This window comes from Notamacropus eugenii, chromosome 3, assembly GCF_028372415.1.
Source record: "Notamacropus eugenii isolate mMacEug1 chromosome 3, mMacEug1.pri_v2, whole genome shotgun sequence".
Taxonomy (NCBI): domain Eukaryota; kingdom Metazoa; phylum Chordata; class Mammalia; order Diprotodontia; family Macropodidae; genus Notamacropus; species Notamacropus eugenii.
Window position 1 is genome coordinate 231,012,503 of NC_092874.1, and position 16,637 is coordinate 231,029,139.

Below are 16,637 nucleotides of genomic sequence, written 5' to 3' on the forward strand. Positions count from 1 at the left end.
GAAAATCGCTTTATGAGAATCTAAGATTTCCCTCCCATGTTCTGATTGGTCTAAAGCAGAAGAGGGAGCCAGTGGGTTCATCTCTTTCAGAACTGTCCCCTCTCTCTATGGTTCCCCTTCTTCAAAGTTTCTATAACCCACTGCCCAGTCCCCTTCCTCCTGCCAAAACTATTCTTAAAATGAAAATCATGTCTGATAAAAAAAAAACATACATACACACCTATATACACACAAACATGTATATATAATACATATATTCACACATATATACACACCTATATCTAGAGATATCTAATGTGTTTATGCATATGTGTGTATATATGTGTGTACAGAAGTAGATATATCCCAAAGCCCTGTATGGAGTTGGTTCTTAAATGTTTTTCAAATTGAATTTCTGCTTCCCACTTCACCCTTCTCATTTTTCTTGCATCTTCTCATGCACATCCCACCTCTCTACCCCACAAGCTGGTCTTTGAGGGCATCATCCAGAATCAGAACTTTGTTCAACTCTGACCCTAGAGAAGGGATAATACTCTGGCAAAGACTATAGCATTAAAATAATCTATGAACTTCAGAGAGAATGCCCCAGGGCCTCTGAGATCAGGAAATAAAGAATATGGAGGGAAACTAGAATCCTAGGAAAAAGGGCAACCCAAACCACAAAGTAGAGATGGGATTAGGGACAAGAATTTTAGCATTTAAATCAATCCAGGGCTGAGCCACACTTCTCCCTTCAGACTCAGGGGATGTGCTCCAACATACTGCTACTTTATTTTAACCATCTCAATAAATACACAATCCTGAGTTCAAAGGCTCTGTTAAAAGATTAGTTCCCAAGCTCCCACCTCTGGTCATCTAAATTTTAAATGCTATTACTCCAACCTGTGGCTTCTCCAATGCTTCTGAGAGCTTCTCAGAGGGTTCTGAGAACCCTCAGGTATTTGTCTAGGAAAATGGGATCTTAAAATTGACCTTTGAAGAAATTTAGTCAAACCCTCTTCATTTTACAGATAAAAAAATGAGGCCCTTGCCTCAGTCACTTGACCAAGTTCACATGTGGTAGTGTTAGAATGGGAATTTGAACTAGGGTCCTCAGACTCCAGAACCAACCTTCTTCCCAATTGACTCTGCCTCTGGACCTAATTGCTGTCTACCTCCTGTTTCTGAACAAGATCATCCATTAGTCTTTGCTTCTTTTTCTCCATTATCTCCCCCTCCCTTCCCATTTAGTGTCTGTCCACCCAAACCTCAACCCCTCTCCTTCAATGTCATTCCTCCTGCCAAGACCCTGATTCTCTCCTCCCAGGTGGTCCAGTCTTTTTGACAAATTTTCCCTGCCTCTGAATCTGTCTTTGTCTCTTTCTCCTACACTTATTTCAGCATTCTGTCCCATATTATCCTTCCTTTCTCTAGGCTTCTCTCTATCTCTTCACCCTCCTAAATCCGCATCTAAGTGCATCAGTTCCTGTCCTTGTTCATTTCAAACTCTGCCTCCCTCTTCTTTCCCCTACTATCCTCACAGCACTACATCTTTGTCCCTCTCTTCTTGGCCAGTTTCCTCTGTCCTGTCCAGTCCCAATAGTACTTCTCTCCCTTTCTTCATCCTCTTTCCCTTCCATTTCCTCCATTTCTCTGCCTACATTTCTGGGTCCTTGTCCCCACTGTCAAACTGCTTTCTCTCAGGCTGCCTGTCTCTGTCTCTCTGTCTGTCTGTCTGTCTCTGACTGTCTCCTTAGTTTCTGAATCTGTCTCTGTCTCTCTGTCTCTCTCTGTCTCTCTGTCTCTGTCTCTCTCTCTTTCTCTCTCTCCTGGTCTCTGTCTCCTTAGTCTCTGGGTCTGTTCCTGTCTCTGTCGTCCCCCCCATCTTTCTTTCTCCTCTTCTGTACCTCTAAGAAAGCTTTCGTCCCCATATCAGTCCCTCCTGAACTGTCTTTCCAGTCTCTAGATCTCTCCTGGGCTTGCGGTATCTTGCTCTCTAGCCATCTCTGATTCTTTCTCATGAGTTTGTCTGTCTAGTCTCTTTCCCTGTCTCTCCCGATCCCTGTCTTTCCCCTCTTGCAGGCTCTGTCTCTCCAGTCTCCCCCACAGGTGTCTCTGTCTCTCCTGTCTCTGGCCTTGCGTCTCCTGCTGTTTGGTTGGGTCTCTCCCCCAAGAGTCTCCCCGTTCTCTCTCTCTGGGTCTCTGTCCCTCTCTCTTTCAACTGTCTCTGCCTGTCCCTGAGGAGTCTCTGTCTCTACCGTCTCTATCTCTAAGTCTCTCTGGGCTCCCTCTCTAGCCTAGGATGACAGCGCTGCCTCTTTTGTTGGCTCCGCAGCCAATCGCGGCCGCTGACGACACGGGGGCCGGGGCTATAAAGGGCCAGGCCCGGGCTCCGGCCCCCCCAGCCTCCCGCCCCTGCCGCCCGCCTGCCCCGCCCGCCGCGCCCGCCGCCCCCGGGCCCCCCCCACCCCCCGGCCCCCCCGGCCCGGGCAGCCCCCCAGTCCCGCGCGGCCCCGACCCCCCTCCTCCCTCCCTCCCTCCCCCCACGGGACTCAGGCGTCCCCGCCCCCCCAGCCCTCCCTCCCCTCCCCTCCAGCATGGTGCCCGCGGCCCCAGTGCTCTTCTGCCTCCTGCTCCTCGCCCTGGAGCTGCGGCCCCGGGGGGAGGCGGCCGAGGGCCCGGCGGCCGGCGGGGAGCGCGGGACCCAGGCGTCCGAGGAACCGGAGGGCTGCCCCGTGTGCGTGTGGCGCCAGCACAGCAAAGAGCTGAGGCTGGAGAGCATCAAGTCGCAGATCCTGAGCAAACTGAGGCTCAAGGAAGCGCCCAACATCAGCCGCGAGGTAGTGAAGCAGCTCCTGCCCAAGGCTCCCCCGCTGCAGGAGATACTGGACCTACACGACTTCCAAGGCGACGCGCTGCAGCCAGAGGACTTCCTGGAGGAGGACGAGTACCACGCCACCACGGAGACCGTCATCAGCATGGCCCAGGAAAGTAAGTGACCTCGGCCCGGACGCCTCGGGTCGCCTTTCCCGGAGATAGCTAAATAGCTAGCAGAACGGGAGTGGGATACTGGGAGGGGGGAGAACTGAAGGTGAGAGGAACTGGGGAGGGGGGGGTAGAGTTACTCCTGTGCCTGGACGAGAAGAAAAGTCCCCCCTACCTGACACCTAGGTCCCCTGCCTGTGGAAGATAGCAACTTGAACTGTGTGCCCCAAATTTGCCCTCCAAATGGTTCAAAAACCATCATCAACCCAAGCTTGCCCTTAAGATATAATACCTTTGCCCTCGAATCGAAGCCAGAGACAGAGTCAGCTAGGGACCGACTTGCCCCAAGAAGTGTAGGGACGGCTATCCCTCCCACTCGGCTCAGGCTAGGACCCCTGGGTCCTTGGACTTCCCCTCCTTTTCTCCTATTCCAACCCACACCAATTATAGAGGAAGCGCCCTGGAAGTTTGGGGCCAAGTTTGTGGGGGAATGATACCGCGATGCCCCTCAGCAGTGTGCTTTTGTACCCTTCCCCCGTCCCCACACCGGAAGAGTTGAGGAAGGAGAGAGAGAAATTATGAAGGTGGAGAGTGGCAAGCAAGTTTTCTAGCTTATTTTGCTTGGTTTGGATGCCAGAAGAGTCTTCCTGCTAACAGCTCCTTTTTTCAAACTCTGACCTTAAGCTAACCTCTCCTATCCTGAGTAGTGGGGAACAGAGTGGTGGAGGAGACAGTTCTAACATTCAAAAAATCAGAATTTAGAGTTGGAAGGCACATGATGATTCCTCCCCGCCCCCCCCCCCCCCATTTTACAAATGACTAAAGGGCAGAGAGAAATTTGATTTGAAATTATTTGAACATTTGCATACTATATGTAAAACGGAGTAAAGATTCAAACTGTAAATGTGTTGTAACTCCAAACTGAATTGCTATGGTAGGCACTCCAAATACAGCTCTTATCTGTATAATATTATAATCCTGGAGTGCCCCCAAATTTTACCCTAAGCATGCCCACTTGAGTCAAACCTTTGAAAATCTTCTAGAACCCATATGGCACCTGCTTCTTCAAAATATACCCTGCTTCCAGATATCTGTATTCCAGATCTCTCTCCTGCTTTCTTCACTACCAGTCCTCAAAATTAGTGAGGGGGATTGAAATCCAATTTGACCTGCCAATTCTTCAGGCACTGTGAGAGTTCCCATATACTGTTGGTTGAGTAAGGAAGGAATCTTCTAGTCTACATCCTAGGTCAAACCTCTGAAGGTGTACCCCCTCCCAAGTTAGGAGAGTATAATAGGAACTTGGTGAAGGGGGACTCAAAACCCAGAAGGGGGGAGTGGAAGAGATGGAGATTGAGAGTGGGGGAGCACCCAGCATCCCAGTTCTTGGCTGCCTGGGGGAGCGGAAGGTGAACATGTTAATAGACTTGTGGCTTTGAAATTTTATGACCTGGAAAATCCAGGCCAATGCTTCCCCCACCTCCCATCCCTAGGGGGTCATGTGATCCCGATGCCCCTCCCCCCTTCAGGTCTCCCCCTAAACTCCAGGGGGCCCATTCCCCTCCTCTCCCCTGGGAGTTGGCTCCCCACCCCACCCCCAAGACTATTTGGTTTTATGGCCTCTGAACAGAAGGGGGGACTGGTTTATAGGCAGATGGTTGTAAAAAGCTTGGGGGTGAGGGAGAGTCTGGCATATAGAAAATGCCCCCTATTAGGTGGCACTGAGAGCTAAGCTGGTGGGGCGTCTCACCCTACTAAAATCCTTACATTTCCCCTATGGCATAGTCTTTTTCTACACTTTCCAGAATGATTCAGTCTCCTTTTCAGAGTTAAGGCTTTTGGGGATTCCAAGTGGATTGAGAATATTGGGGTCCAGGATGAAGAAGGCACGATATAACTATCATTATATAGATTAGAGTGGTGACCCAGGCAGGGCAGCCCTGGTGTAGGGTGGGGGGCAGGAGGAGAGCTGCTGGTCTCTAGAAAAGGTAGTATTTATAATGAGGGATTTAGAAACTTTGCTCCTGGAGGCATAGGCTCAGAGACCGACCTTCGCAGCTGAGTTAGAGGTCCCAGAATGTATTTATTGATTTGGAGGAGGCGTTTAAAACTCCTTTAGGTATCCCCTAAATTAAAGGAGTTTTAAGGTAACTGGCACTGGGAATGAGGGGCGACTGGACCACGGAGAAAGGCGGCAGTTTTGAAGGGAAGAGGGAGGAGGAAACAAGCGTTCCCCCCGACCTCCCGCCCCTGCAACCTCATCCCACCCTAAAATAGGAATAAACTAGGGGCCCAGAGTTGGACCGGGGGGTTGTACGTCCCCTTTAAGAGCGAGCCAGAGATCTTGAGAAGGGAGGGGGAGTGCGGAGAGGGGAGGGAAGAGAGAGGGGAAAAGGAAAAAGAGACTTTTATAGTCTAATCCCCAGGGACCGGCTTTAATAAGAGACTTGTGCTCCGCTAATCAGGGGAGGTGTTTGTCAGCAGAGAACCTCCCCTCCCCCCCTTTTCCTCCCCTCCCCCAACCCCAGCCGGGCACTCAACCCTGGACCCCAGCCCCCACCTCTCCCAACCTCCTGTGCCTGACCTTAGAGCCCCCCATAGCCTCTTCACTCCCCAGCCTCAGCTCCTCCAGTCAGTTCCCTCAAGTATAGGGAACAGTGAGATATCTCACCTCCCCCACCTCGACTCCCTAACTTGCCCCTCTGCCCCCAGGCCCTCTGGGCCCCTGTCCAGTGTGCATCGGGTGGGGGGGTGAGGAAGGGGGGATGGGCTCTAGCTGAAAATAGTGCGGTGACCTCTCTCCCGACCGCAGCCCCCCCCAAGCCCAGCACCGCCTACTAAACCTGACCCGCTGCTGCCTGCCACCAAACAGCTCAATGCAACACAGATGTTGCCCCCTCCTCACTGCCTGGGGCTGTGGTGTGTTGGGGACTCCTGGCTGCTCCCCAGTGCCCCCTTATGTGCTGATTGCTTCATGCCTTATATCACCCCTTCTCTTTTTTCTCTTTCCCCCCACTAAGCTCAAGTGCCCCTCTTTTCCCTCCTTTCCCTCTCCCTCTCCTTGTCTCCTCTGGTTTTCTTAACCCTACCTTAACCTCAGCTCCTTTCCCCATTTCTGAGTCTCTCTCTCTACCCACCACCATCTCTCCCTTTCACCAATATCATCATCTTGTCTCACTTTCCCATCTCTATTCATCCATTTCTTCTCTCCCCTCCTCCCATCCCCATTTCCCCAGAGCTATGTTCTGCATCCCCACCATTGCACACCTTGAAGGGATGCTACATATAAAGGGGTGACGGAAACACTATCGGCAGTCAGGAGTTCTATCCCAGACTGCTCAGTGAAAGGAATCAGAGGCAGGGAGAAATAAAACTTGCTCCTGGCTCCTAGCCCTGGCTGGCTGTTGGACAGCTCAGTGGAGTTACAGTTTGGGACAAGGGGACTCAAGCAGAGAAGCTACATAAGAAGAGATGTCCTTTATTGGAGGAGAGCCGGGTGTACTTTGCTGGCTAAGGACAAAGATAACTGGGGGGGGGGGGGGGGAGGTTGGAAGTACAGCAAAGGATGCTTTTCTCTTTCCTCTACTAATCAGGTGCCCCTCTTTTTTCCCTCCATTTTTCCACTGACATGAACTTTTCTGACTTAAGCCCAGGGATCATTCTGAATTGCTTAACTGGAAAGTTGGAGGCTTAAGGAAATTTGCTTGTCCCAGTCTAGTCTTCCTGCTCTGGGGATTTATATCATGTTAAGCATTTTACCTTGGTTACTAAGGAAGAGACCCAAGAAAATTCTAGTTGCTGAGGCAGAAAACTCTTGAGATTTGTAACAAAAGACATGACCGTTAAGCATCTCTTTCCATTCTCATGATACCCCCCCAACCCCCATCAGGAAGGGTCACTCAAGGGTGATGGAAACAGATATTTAATTGTTCCCATATATATATAAGCACATAAGAACATTCTTCACACCCCTTCAAATCTCCTGTAACCATTCCGAGATCTTTTTTCATGTCTTATTTCCTTATCTGTCTCTGGAGTGGTGGTTCTTATATGGTCTGGAGGGTAATCTAGGCTGGAGAAAACTAGGGATAAGAAAAAAGGCAAAGAAGGGGTAATGCCTCACCCTTCTTCTCGAGACTCCTTTCACAATCCAACAAAATGACAGATCTTATGATCATATCTTCTGATAAGATTAATTGTTCCCTCTCTTCATTGGATACCAGAGGGAAAATGGGCTGAATTATAGCATCTAATGGAACAAGTGACAGTAGGGACAAGAAATTAGCCTTGGCATATAAAGGAAGGAAATTTTGGTGGCATCTCTTCTGATTCAGAATGGCAAAAGGGCACCTAGTCTGAATCCCAGAGAGTTTCATAGATCAAATAAGATATATAAACCTTAAAGTGCTATTAATATTGATTTCTTCATGAGGCTGCAACCTTCCTTCTCCCCTATATGAGGGACCCCAGGCCTAAAATGTATATTAAAGGACGAACCTGAAGAGATATTAGAAGGAAATACAGAACAGGATGAGAAGCAAAACAAATCCCTCTCCATCCCACTGCGTAAAGCTTTTACCTCTGTATCCTCAAGCATCTAGCACAATGCTTATAATACAGCTTCAGTTGCTTTGACAAATGTTTGTTTGACTGCCCCGTTATCCATTTCCCATGAGAAAAGAATGAAAGGGGTGACCTCAAGTTGTAACAAGAGCAAAAGAGATCTTTAGGATATAGGGGACATAAGAGAGCAGTGGTCAAAGAAGTTAAACAGAAAATAGATAAAGCTTTCCGAATGGGAGTGAAGTGAAAGCCTCAGCTGAGAGAGGAAGCCATTCTGCCTGAAGGTTAAGGGGAGAGGTAGAGACCACTCCAGGGATCCTGTGATTAAGAGGAATTAGGAAGGCTGGAAGAGTTCAGCCAGAATCAAAATGCCCATGATCCAGGAGAAGGGGGGTGGGGGGAGGGTGATGGCCAGGAGCAGCTCTGCCTCAGGCCCCTGACCCCCTTGTCTTGCTCCTAGAGCTCTCCCTCCCCCTCATCCCTGATTCTGTACTCTCCTCCCCTCTCCAGCGGACCCTGCCGTGCAGACAGATGGCAGCCCCCATTGTTGCCACTTCCACTTCAGCCCCAAAGTGATGTTCACAAAGGTGCTGAAGGCCCAGCTGTGGGTGTACTTGAGACCAGTACCCCGCCCTGCCACCGTCTACCTGCAAATCCTTCGTCTCAAGCCCCTCGGTGGGGAAGGAACTGCAGGAAGTGGGGGTGGGGGGCGACGCCACATCCGGATCCGATCCCTCAAGATCGAATTGCACTCAAGATCAGGCCACTGGCAGAGCATCGACTTCAAGCAGGTGCTGCACAGTTGGTTCCGCCAACCACAAAGTAATTGGGGCATTGAGATCAACGCTTTCGATCCCAGTGGCACTGACCTGGCTGTTACCTCCCTGGGGCCAGGGGCTGAAGGGCTGGTGAGCACTGCAAGTGGGGGCAAGGAAGGGGGATGAGGGTTGGTTATATAGGAAACCCTGCCTTGAAGGAGGGGAGTAGAGTGGGATGTGTGGGGGTTGCTGAAAAAAAGTGGTAGGGATTCACAAAAGAGAAACTGGGAAACATGAACATCAGTGATGTCTTCTGGTGCTGAGTGTCAATGAGGGCAGAGGGAACAAAAAATATCAACACTTAGAGAAGGTGTTTGGGGAGGAACCATGTAGGATTAGTGGAGCAGGGCTCCTGGTAACTTAGAGCCACAGCTGGCTAAAGAGAATTTGGACTTGGGTACAAATTATAGAAGAGAGATTTGAGAATAAAGGATTTACTATATTCAAGTAGCATGTAATTTGGAAGAGTTAAACTAGTGTGGGGATTCATTAGAATTCAGGTTTGCATCCCAACTTTTACCTTCTTTTGGTCCCAGTTCATTTATCTGTAAAACAAGAGAGGGACCGAACTTAGTCCAAGATGATCTCTGAGATCTCCCTTGTTCAGAGGTGATTTGCTGTACTAGTTTAGGTCCAAGACTTGGCTGATGACTTAGGGAAGGAGTGGGGGTGGTCAGAGAGAACTTAGGGAACAAAAAGGTTTCATTAACAAGGGTTGCTAATCTCTGTTAGCAGGGTTTAGGGATGGTTTAGGGGCTAGAAGAAAAGATTGGAGGTGGTACTTTTAGCATATTCATCCTTCTGGTGTCCAGAATGGGGGTGCAACATCTTCATCCTCCTAGGTATCTGAGGGCTAAGAGCAGAATAGAAATGGAAGAAGAGTTAGAGAATAGGAAACCCCCATTGTGACATTTTTCTCTGCTTTGCCAGCACCCATTCATGGAGCTTCATGTGCTGGAGAATACAAAACGGTCAAGGAGGAATCTGGGCCTCGACTGTGATGAGCACTCGAGTGAGTCCCGCTGCTGCCGATACCCACTCACCGTGGACTTTGAGGCCTTCGGCTGGGACTGGATCATCGCGCCCAAACGCTACAAGGCCAACTACTGTTCTGGCCAGTGCGAGTATATGTTCATGCAGAAGTACCCACATACCCACCTGGTGCAGCAGGCTAATCCCCGAGGCTCAGCTGGGCCTTGTTGTACTCCCACCAAGATGTCCCCCATCAACATGCTCTATTTTAATGATAAGCAGCAGATTATCTACGGCAAGATCCCCGGCATGGTGGTGGATCGCTGTGGCTGCTCTTAAGGTGGGGGATGAGGACCCTCTCCCCCACAAACCCCACCCTGGAACCCCAGCCCTGACCCTCCCCCAACCCTGGCCCTACAGCTCCCCCCCAACCCTTCTTAAACAAAATGTCCTATTCCCCATCCCACCCCAAGCAGTGTGCAATACAGCAGAGGAAGGTAGGGGATAGAGACAAGAGGGGTGAGGGATTTGTGGGGAAAAGGGCAATGGGCAAGTTGGGGAGTGTTTGGGATTTGCAGGTGAGGGTGTGTGGAAAGAAGATATAGAGGGAGAGAGTGAAGTAGAGACAGAGATAGAGACAGGCAGAAGGACAGGGATAGAAGAGTCTGAGCAGGACAAAGGGATAAAAGAGGCAGGAGAGACTAGGCAGAGATGAAATCAAGTGAGAAATATAGGGACAGAGAGTGAGCCTCATACCAAGTCTTTTTTTCTTAGGGCCTGGTGAAGAGTTTGGTGTAATATGGGACATTCCATACATACACCATGGCCTATAGAAGAGGAAAGGGGTATTAAACCCAGGCCTAGAGCTCCATCCTTCCCGTAGTGGAGACAGGGAAAAGGGGTAGGAGTTTGGGGATGGCAAAGAGTGGGAAGGATTTTGACATTTTATTTATTTATTTATTGTTATTTTTCTTTTAATTTCTGGTGTTTGGCTTTACATAGAGATTCTGAGATTCCCCCTCCCCTTCTTTCACAGTGCTCTATTTTACTCTCCCTTAAACCATGAAACCCTGCTTATACCCCAATACCCACCCACTCAAGCACTTGTATAATAAACATCCAGGGTTGAGAGTTAGGGACAGAGGGGTCTGAATTCCCCAAACAGCTCACTTTCAAGTTTAATTGTAGAGCCAGTGGTCCTAGACAGTAAGGCCCAGAAATATGGGGGTAAGAGAGGAAGGGGGGAACAAGCAAAGCCCCAACATATCCAAGTTCAGTTATGGCAGCAAATGACTCCAAGGTTTACCCTTTCCCCCTGTTCAGTGACATAACAAAGGCAATGGCTGGTCAGTGTGCACAAATGCCCCCTAGCTAAGAGAGACCAAAGAGCCTGTGGTACCCCCCTCTTCCCCTTGCCATTTTCAGGTCAGTAAAAGGGCCATAGCTTGAAACTAGAGGTCCCGAGTCCCAGGGTTCTTGAGGGAGAGAAAACAGGAACTATACTAGAATTGGGGGAGTGGGGACTAGGGGAGAGGGAGAGAGTTAGTGGTGATTCTCACTGAAGGTTTTGAAGAATTTAAATAAAAATTACTGCCCTGGGCTGGGAATTTTTGGAGAGTAGCAGACCAAGGGAAGGAGGAATTATGGAGAGAGTATTCCAAGTCCCACAAGCTCAGGGCAAGCAGGGAAGGGGAATTCATGAAAGTAGTGTCTGTTACTCTTAATTATGATTTTTACCTTTTTTTTTTTTTTGAAAGCCAGTAAATATCTAGCAGCAAAGAGTGGACACATCAGAAAAAGTGTGGTGGGAGATGGGGCATGATAACAGATTAGTTAGGGCAGAGTGTAGGGAGGGAGGGGTTCCAAGAACAAATCATTCTCCTGTCCCCTCCTCCAATTCCTAATCCCTAACTGCATTCCCCTCCCACCTATCCTTCTCTCCCCTTCCTTCACCCCCACCCCCATGCCTCAGTTCCCTCCTCTTGAAGGAACAGAAGCAGCAAGCAGCTGAAGCAAAGAGATGAATCCTGAGCACTTACCACGGGCACTTTACGGACATGAAATACCTCTCGATATTTGGGGGAGCAAGGAGGGTCAGGGCGGATGATGGAGGGATGTTGAGGGCTGCAGGGAGTTTTGAGGTCTGGTGGACTAGGAAGTGTATGGTAGGGGAAAGGCTTCACAAAACGGAGCCCTCAAAGAAGAGTTAAGGGAATTCTCCAGGTTATGGGTTCCTCATATATACTTGCCTCCACTGGTTCATTTTTTATCCCTGGGATCCTCTTTAGTCCTGTAGAAGACTAGAGAGATATGAAGGAACAGGCCCCTATAGGCAAACCTCTGAGTGATCACAGTTATGAGGGAGGCCTTGTTGGGGATAAGAGTGGGCCAAGGTTTAAAGGCACCAACTTACAATGTTGTTGGGAAGTTTATTCAGAAGGCCCAAATTCTAGCCTGCCCTGGGAAGGGTGCAGGAGCCTGGCCAAAGGAACTTGACTGTCTTTTCCTGAGGGGATGATAGGGGCCTTGGTATTCTTTTTCCCATTCTCAGGAGGATAGAAGGTACTTTGGGGGAGAGGTGGCATCCCCTTTTCACCCTACCTCCCTAATCTTGGCAGGTTCCCCAGGCTTTCCTCTCCAGCCCTGTTCTTTATTATTCTTACCACCCCAATCCAAAAAAAACTATCACCATCACTCCACATCCATGATGGGGAGGGAGGGGAGAACGGGAGAAGTCAAGATCAGAAGATGACTCCTCCAAAAATCAAACACTTGATCTCAGGCCCGGGGCCAGGCAAGGCACAGGGGCATCATCTGACCTCCCAGTACAGGTTCTAAGGGAAACTAGAGCCTTGAACTTGGGGGGGATACTTAGAAGACACCCCCATTCCTACCAAATAAAGACCTCGGGGGAATCTAAGGCTCTTTTTCTTTTGGACATGAACCTATTGAGTCTCAATCCCCTGTCCCCCCAAAGAGGTTATTAGAGACAGGGCTCAGAGACACAAAAGAAGCTAGGAAATGTTCCCCTGCTTCAAAGTATGTGGACCAAGTCAGTGCCCCCTTTGAACATATCATTATAATTATTTACTTTTGTGTATATGTCACACTGTGTACATGAACAACTTTGTTTCTATATTGGTCATCTAAGAAGATTGGGGGTAATGAGGGAGAAAAGGGATGTCAGGGGGCAAAGGGAGGTCTTAAAAAATTACAGAGGACTTCTTTACCATGACAGTCTCCCAAAGGATACACGGAAATAAAGACATGGGGCAGTTTTTGAGTTAAGTGACATAGGACAGAGATAGCCATTGGCCCTTTTTTGGGTTTTTTAAATGTTTTTTGGAGTTTTGGGGTGGTCACATGACCCAATCTAGCACTTGAACCTGAAAGAAAAATAATAAAGTCAAAGAGTTTAGCACTGAGCTCTCCTCCTCTTCTAGCCAAATTCATAGGATCTAAGAGCTAGAAGGGACCTTAAAGATTTTCTAGTCCTCTCATTTTACAGATAAGGAAAAGGCTCCTGGAAGTGACATGTGACTTACAGCAGAAATAGGATTTAAACATATGCCTTTAGATTTCCAGTATGCTATACCTATCCCGTTACACAGATGACAGAATGAAGCCTGGAGTTAAGGCTTACAAGAGAAGTCCTGTGGAAGACATGACTGTCTCTCGTTGCCTCCAAAGAAGGCACGTTGAGGGGAAACAGATTGATTCCTCAGTAAAAGAAATAACACTTAAGAGGGTCCAAAGTAATTCCTTTGAAGAACTTAAGAGGAAAACAATCCTCTGTGTGCCCTGGAGGAAGGGATAGAATAACCCTAGGAGGATCCAGAATTCTCTCCTAAGAGGTTGAATTAGATGATCTCAAGGGTCCTTTACAATTCTAAAATTCTATTATTTCAACCACAGCCTCTCTCTCAACTTTTCCCCTAAAGCTTCTTTCTTCTGCCTTGCCAAAGTCATAAATGAAACCAATGTGGCCATTTGGTCAATCTGCTGGTTGCTAGGCAACCAAATGTTTTCCCCCTAAGGTGTCCATGAGTTCAAAACCTGAAATTTCCCCATCTCTAGACTATATAATTCTCAGGCTGGATTCTAGGGCTGATCAGAATGGGGGTGGGGGATGGAGTATATATGACTTAAGAGAAATCTCTTACACACAAAATATTTAAATTTGGAAGGGATCCACGTCACAGTCCAACCCCCTCTTTTTACAGATAATAGCCATCATTTATATAGTGTGTTAAGATTTGTAAAATACTTTACATATTATTATCCTAATTGAATTCCACAAAAACCCTGTCAGGTAGGTGCTATTATCCCCATTTTACAGTCAATAAAATAATAGGCTGACAGAATAAGTCACTTGTCCATGTTCAAACAGCTATTAAGTGCCTGAGGCAAGATTCAAACTCAGGTTTTCCTGACTCCAGGTGCATGCCACCTCTATCTCAGAAGATGAAACAGAGGCCCAGAAAGCTCAGAGGATCATAGATTTAGACCTTGGAGGGACCTCAGACCAGAAAAGTTAAGTGGGCATGTCCTATTCCATGCCAAGCCTTTTAAGTCCCTCACATGGTTATAGAACATATCAATGCTGTAATCAATAGCCTTATTTTTAGTCTTGGCTTGTTGAGATGCCTCTAAGGTTTTTTCAGGGACTGGAAAACCAGTCAATACCCATTATGCCAGTTATGACAGTTAACTAGCTCTGCCCTGGACCTAACTGTCATCATGACAACTGAAACCCAAGAATATCTGAGGGTAGAGATATGGGGTACAAGGGCAGAAGGAACAGGTTCTACTGCTTCCCAACCTCTCACTCCCACATACACATAACTGACTCAACACACCTGGCCTGAGCTAAAAATATTCAACCATTTCTCATATGGTTCCTACACTCCCTGGAATTGAGGAAAAATGACCCTCTAACACAAACCAGCAATTTCTGAAATGGGAAATAGTATCCAGGCCCTACCCCCACAGACACTTTTCATCTCATTCATGCTTCTCCTCTCCTAATGTCTAATCCTTGGATGTGGGGACAGAGAAGCTAAGGTTCCTGTTCCCTAAGGTCCTATAAAGAAGGGGAGCTAAGCAGGGCCAGCTGGTTGAGGCATTTACAGCTTCCTGTTCCTGTAGGGAAGAAACTGAGGTAGAGTATAGCTAGGGCAGTTAGTGCTCCAGGCCCTAATATTTCGAGGACAGTGGAAGGAGGGAATTAGCTCCTTGGCCCTACTCCACACTCTTGCCTCACATGGACAAACCTAGCTGGGATCTGCTCAATTTAGGAAGCAAATCATGCATTACTTCCCTGATTTCCATGTCAATATTTATTAATCTCCATCACTGCGCCTTACTAAGTGGGTTCTGCATCTTCTTTGGGGCAGGGAAGTCAATTCAGTAAATATCAACAAATGTCTACTATGAACACAATTCTGGGGATATGAAGAAAAAATGATGTGGAATGAGGAGGTTGGGAGTGAAAGAGTTAGAAGAACTGACAAGACTCAGCCTCAGGTTCAGCCTTTAGGTTTACTGAGAATCTCCAGAGGAATGGAGTGGGAGGTTCCCAAGGAGTACAGATAAACAGTTGAAACTACAGGAGGGATGAAGGCTAGACCTTCAAAGGGGCCTGACTCCCTGACAAATGGGGTGGGTGACTTTGACTGTCATAGGTTCTCCTTATCTGGAAACTCAGAAAATGGAAAAACAACCTTCTTCATGGCAGCCCAAGTTCTTCTATGTCTCAAGTTAGAGCTCCAAAACAAGGGCAAATGTGCTCTGTTCAATATCAAAGAATTTCTGCTCATTTATTCCTTATCCCAGTAATCCTTGAACCCTAACATACCCCTAACACCTCCTATCCCAAGTTACCTGGGGAAGGAACTAAAGAATCACCAAAAAAAAAAAGGTACAGCTTTACAGCTAAGAAAACCAATTCCCTTCAGTTTTTAAAGGCTCTTTCATTAATGACTACTAGGTAATCAGGTAACACACCAGGTTCAGAGACAGGATCAAGAGGGTTTGGACTAGCTACCTCCATCTTCATTCTGGTTTGGTACACTAGAAAGAATGGAACTGAAGTTAAGTCAAATTCGAGTTCAATGAGAAAGTGAGGATTGGGAGAGGGCATGGCCTCTCCAGGAGGCAGCGCTTGCCAGGGCTTTTAGCAAATAAGGCCAGGTGACCCAGGCAATAGATAGGATAAGTGAATTAAGAGGGAAGAGGTCATAGCAGAACAGAAACCACAAAGTCCTTGACCAACAATATAAGTAACTGATGAACTAGGACGAGGCAAGACCAACAAAATGAATCTGAATATTGATGGAGAATAAAAGCTGGGGGGCATAATTGAATTTATGACAAATAAGTGTGAAAAAGATTAGCAGAGGATCATTGTGGTGGGATTAGGGAAGGAATGGGGGCAGTTTCTGGAGGGTCCACCAGACTAAGATTCCCCAATGCCATTTCTTTCTTCTAAAACTTCCAGTCCCTACCTTCTCTTATTACAATTATTCCCAGGCTTTGCTTTTCTTAACCCATTTCTAACCTTTAGTCAACCTTTACTGAACTGCAACTTATCCTTTCACATTCCAGAACACTGTTCATTCCCTCTGGTTTTGTCTTCAGTGGATGGAGACCATTTCCAAAAAATGAAGAGGGAAAGTTGGCATCAGTATCAAGACCGAGGAAGAAGGGAGGTGGAGAAGAAGGGGAAGAGGGAGGGAGAAGGGTAGAAAGGGGGAAGGTCATTCCAATTGTAAAGTTTTGTTTGTTTAGTTGGAGAAGTGACAAAAGTTTAACTGACTTTCTTCCCTTTGCTCCCTTCACAGCCCTGGGGCCCCCTAGCTCCACATACCCACTACCCCTCACTTATCTAATCCAGGGTTTTAGGTTGGAGGTACAACCCATAACAAATGGGCAGTCCCTGGGTTGTCAGCCCACCAGAAACCACAGCCCAGGTTCTGTTCTCCTTCAGTACTCAAACCTAGCTTCCTGTCCCTGTGTAGAAACCAGAAATTTATTTGGGGAAGAAATGTTTTCAGTGTCATGGATAGTTTCATTCATGGGAACAGAAGAATGGGGCCTCCACCTTTTTGCAGATTTGAGCTAGGGGAAATAGGATCAAAGGAGATCACACCAACACACCCATTCCCTAGAAATCTGTCCATCCAACAGGACAGGCTGGTCAAGGTTCTGACCCCCAAGATCTCTTCCCAATTTGAGGTAGGAGGGGAGTAGGGAACCAAATGGTAGTGAGGGGGGAGGTAGAAGGAATTTTCATAGGACCCTGTTCCTCAGTACTATAAA

At 47.8% G+C, this 16,637-nt stretch overlaps 1 protein-coding gene across 2 annotated transcripts; it reads left to right on the plus strand.

Moving 5' to 3' along the window:
- Positions 1 to 2,511: 2,511 nt before the first annotated feature.
- On the plus strand, positions 2,512 to 16,011 carry GDF11 (growth differentiation factor 11). 2 transcript variants are annotated; one of them, XM_072654951.1, is made up of 4 exons: positions 2,513 to 2,970; positions 8,038 to 8,435; positions 9,276 to 9,657; positions 15,924 to 16,011. In XM_072654951.1, exons 1-3 carry the CDS (start codon positions 2,577 to 2,579, stop codon positions 9,654 to 9,656), a joined length of 1,173 nt encoding a protein of 390 aa, XP_072511052.1. In that variant the 5' UTR covers positions 2,513 to 2,576; the 3' UTR covers position 9,657; positions 15,924 to 16,011. The 2 variants fall into 2 exon arrangements, with proteins under 2 accessions (XP_072511053.1, XP_072511052.1); XM_072654952.1 differs by lacking the exon at positions 15,924 to 16,011 and having other exon boundaries at positions 2,512 to 2,970; positions 9,276 to 9,936.
- The last annotated feature ends 626 nt before the right edge of the window (positions 16,012 to 16,637 follow it).

What these genes read in the sequence shown, in the direction of transcription:
- GDF11 (XM_072654952.1), top strand. Translation starts at nt 2,577, where the DNA reads ATGGTGCCCGCGGCCCCAGTGCTCTTCTGCCTCCTGCTCCTCGCCCTG. An exon ending in CATCAGCATGGCCCAGGAAA is followed by an intron (nt 2,971 to 8,037) that starts GTAAGTGACCTC and finishes TCCCCTCTCCAG; the next exon opens with CGGACCCTGCCGTGCAGACA. An exon ending in GGCCAGGGGCTGAAGGGCTG is followed by an intron (nt 8,436 to 9,275) that starts GTGAGCACTGCA and finishes CTGCTTTGCCAG; the next exon opens with CACCCATTCATGGAGCTTCA.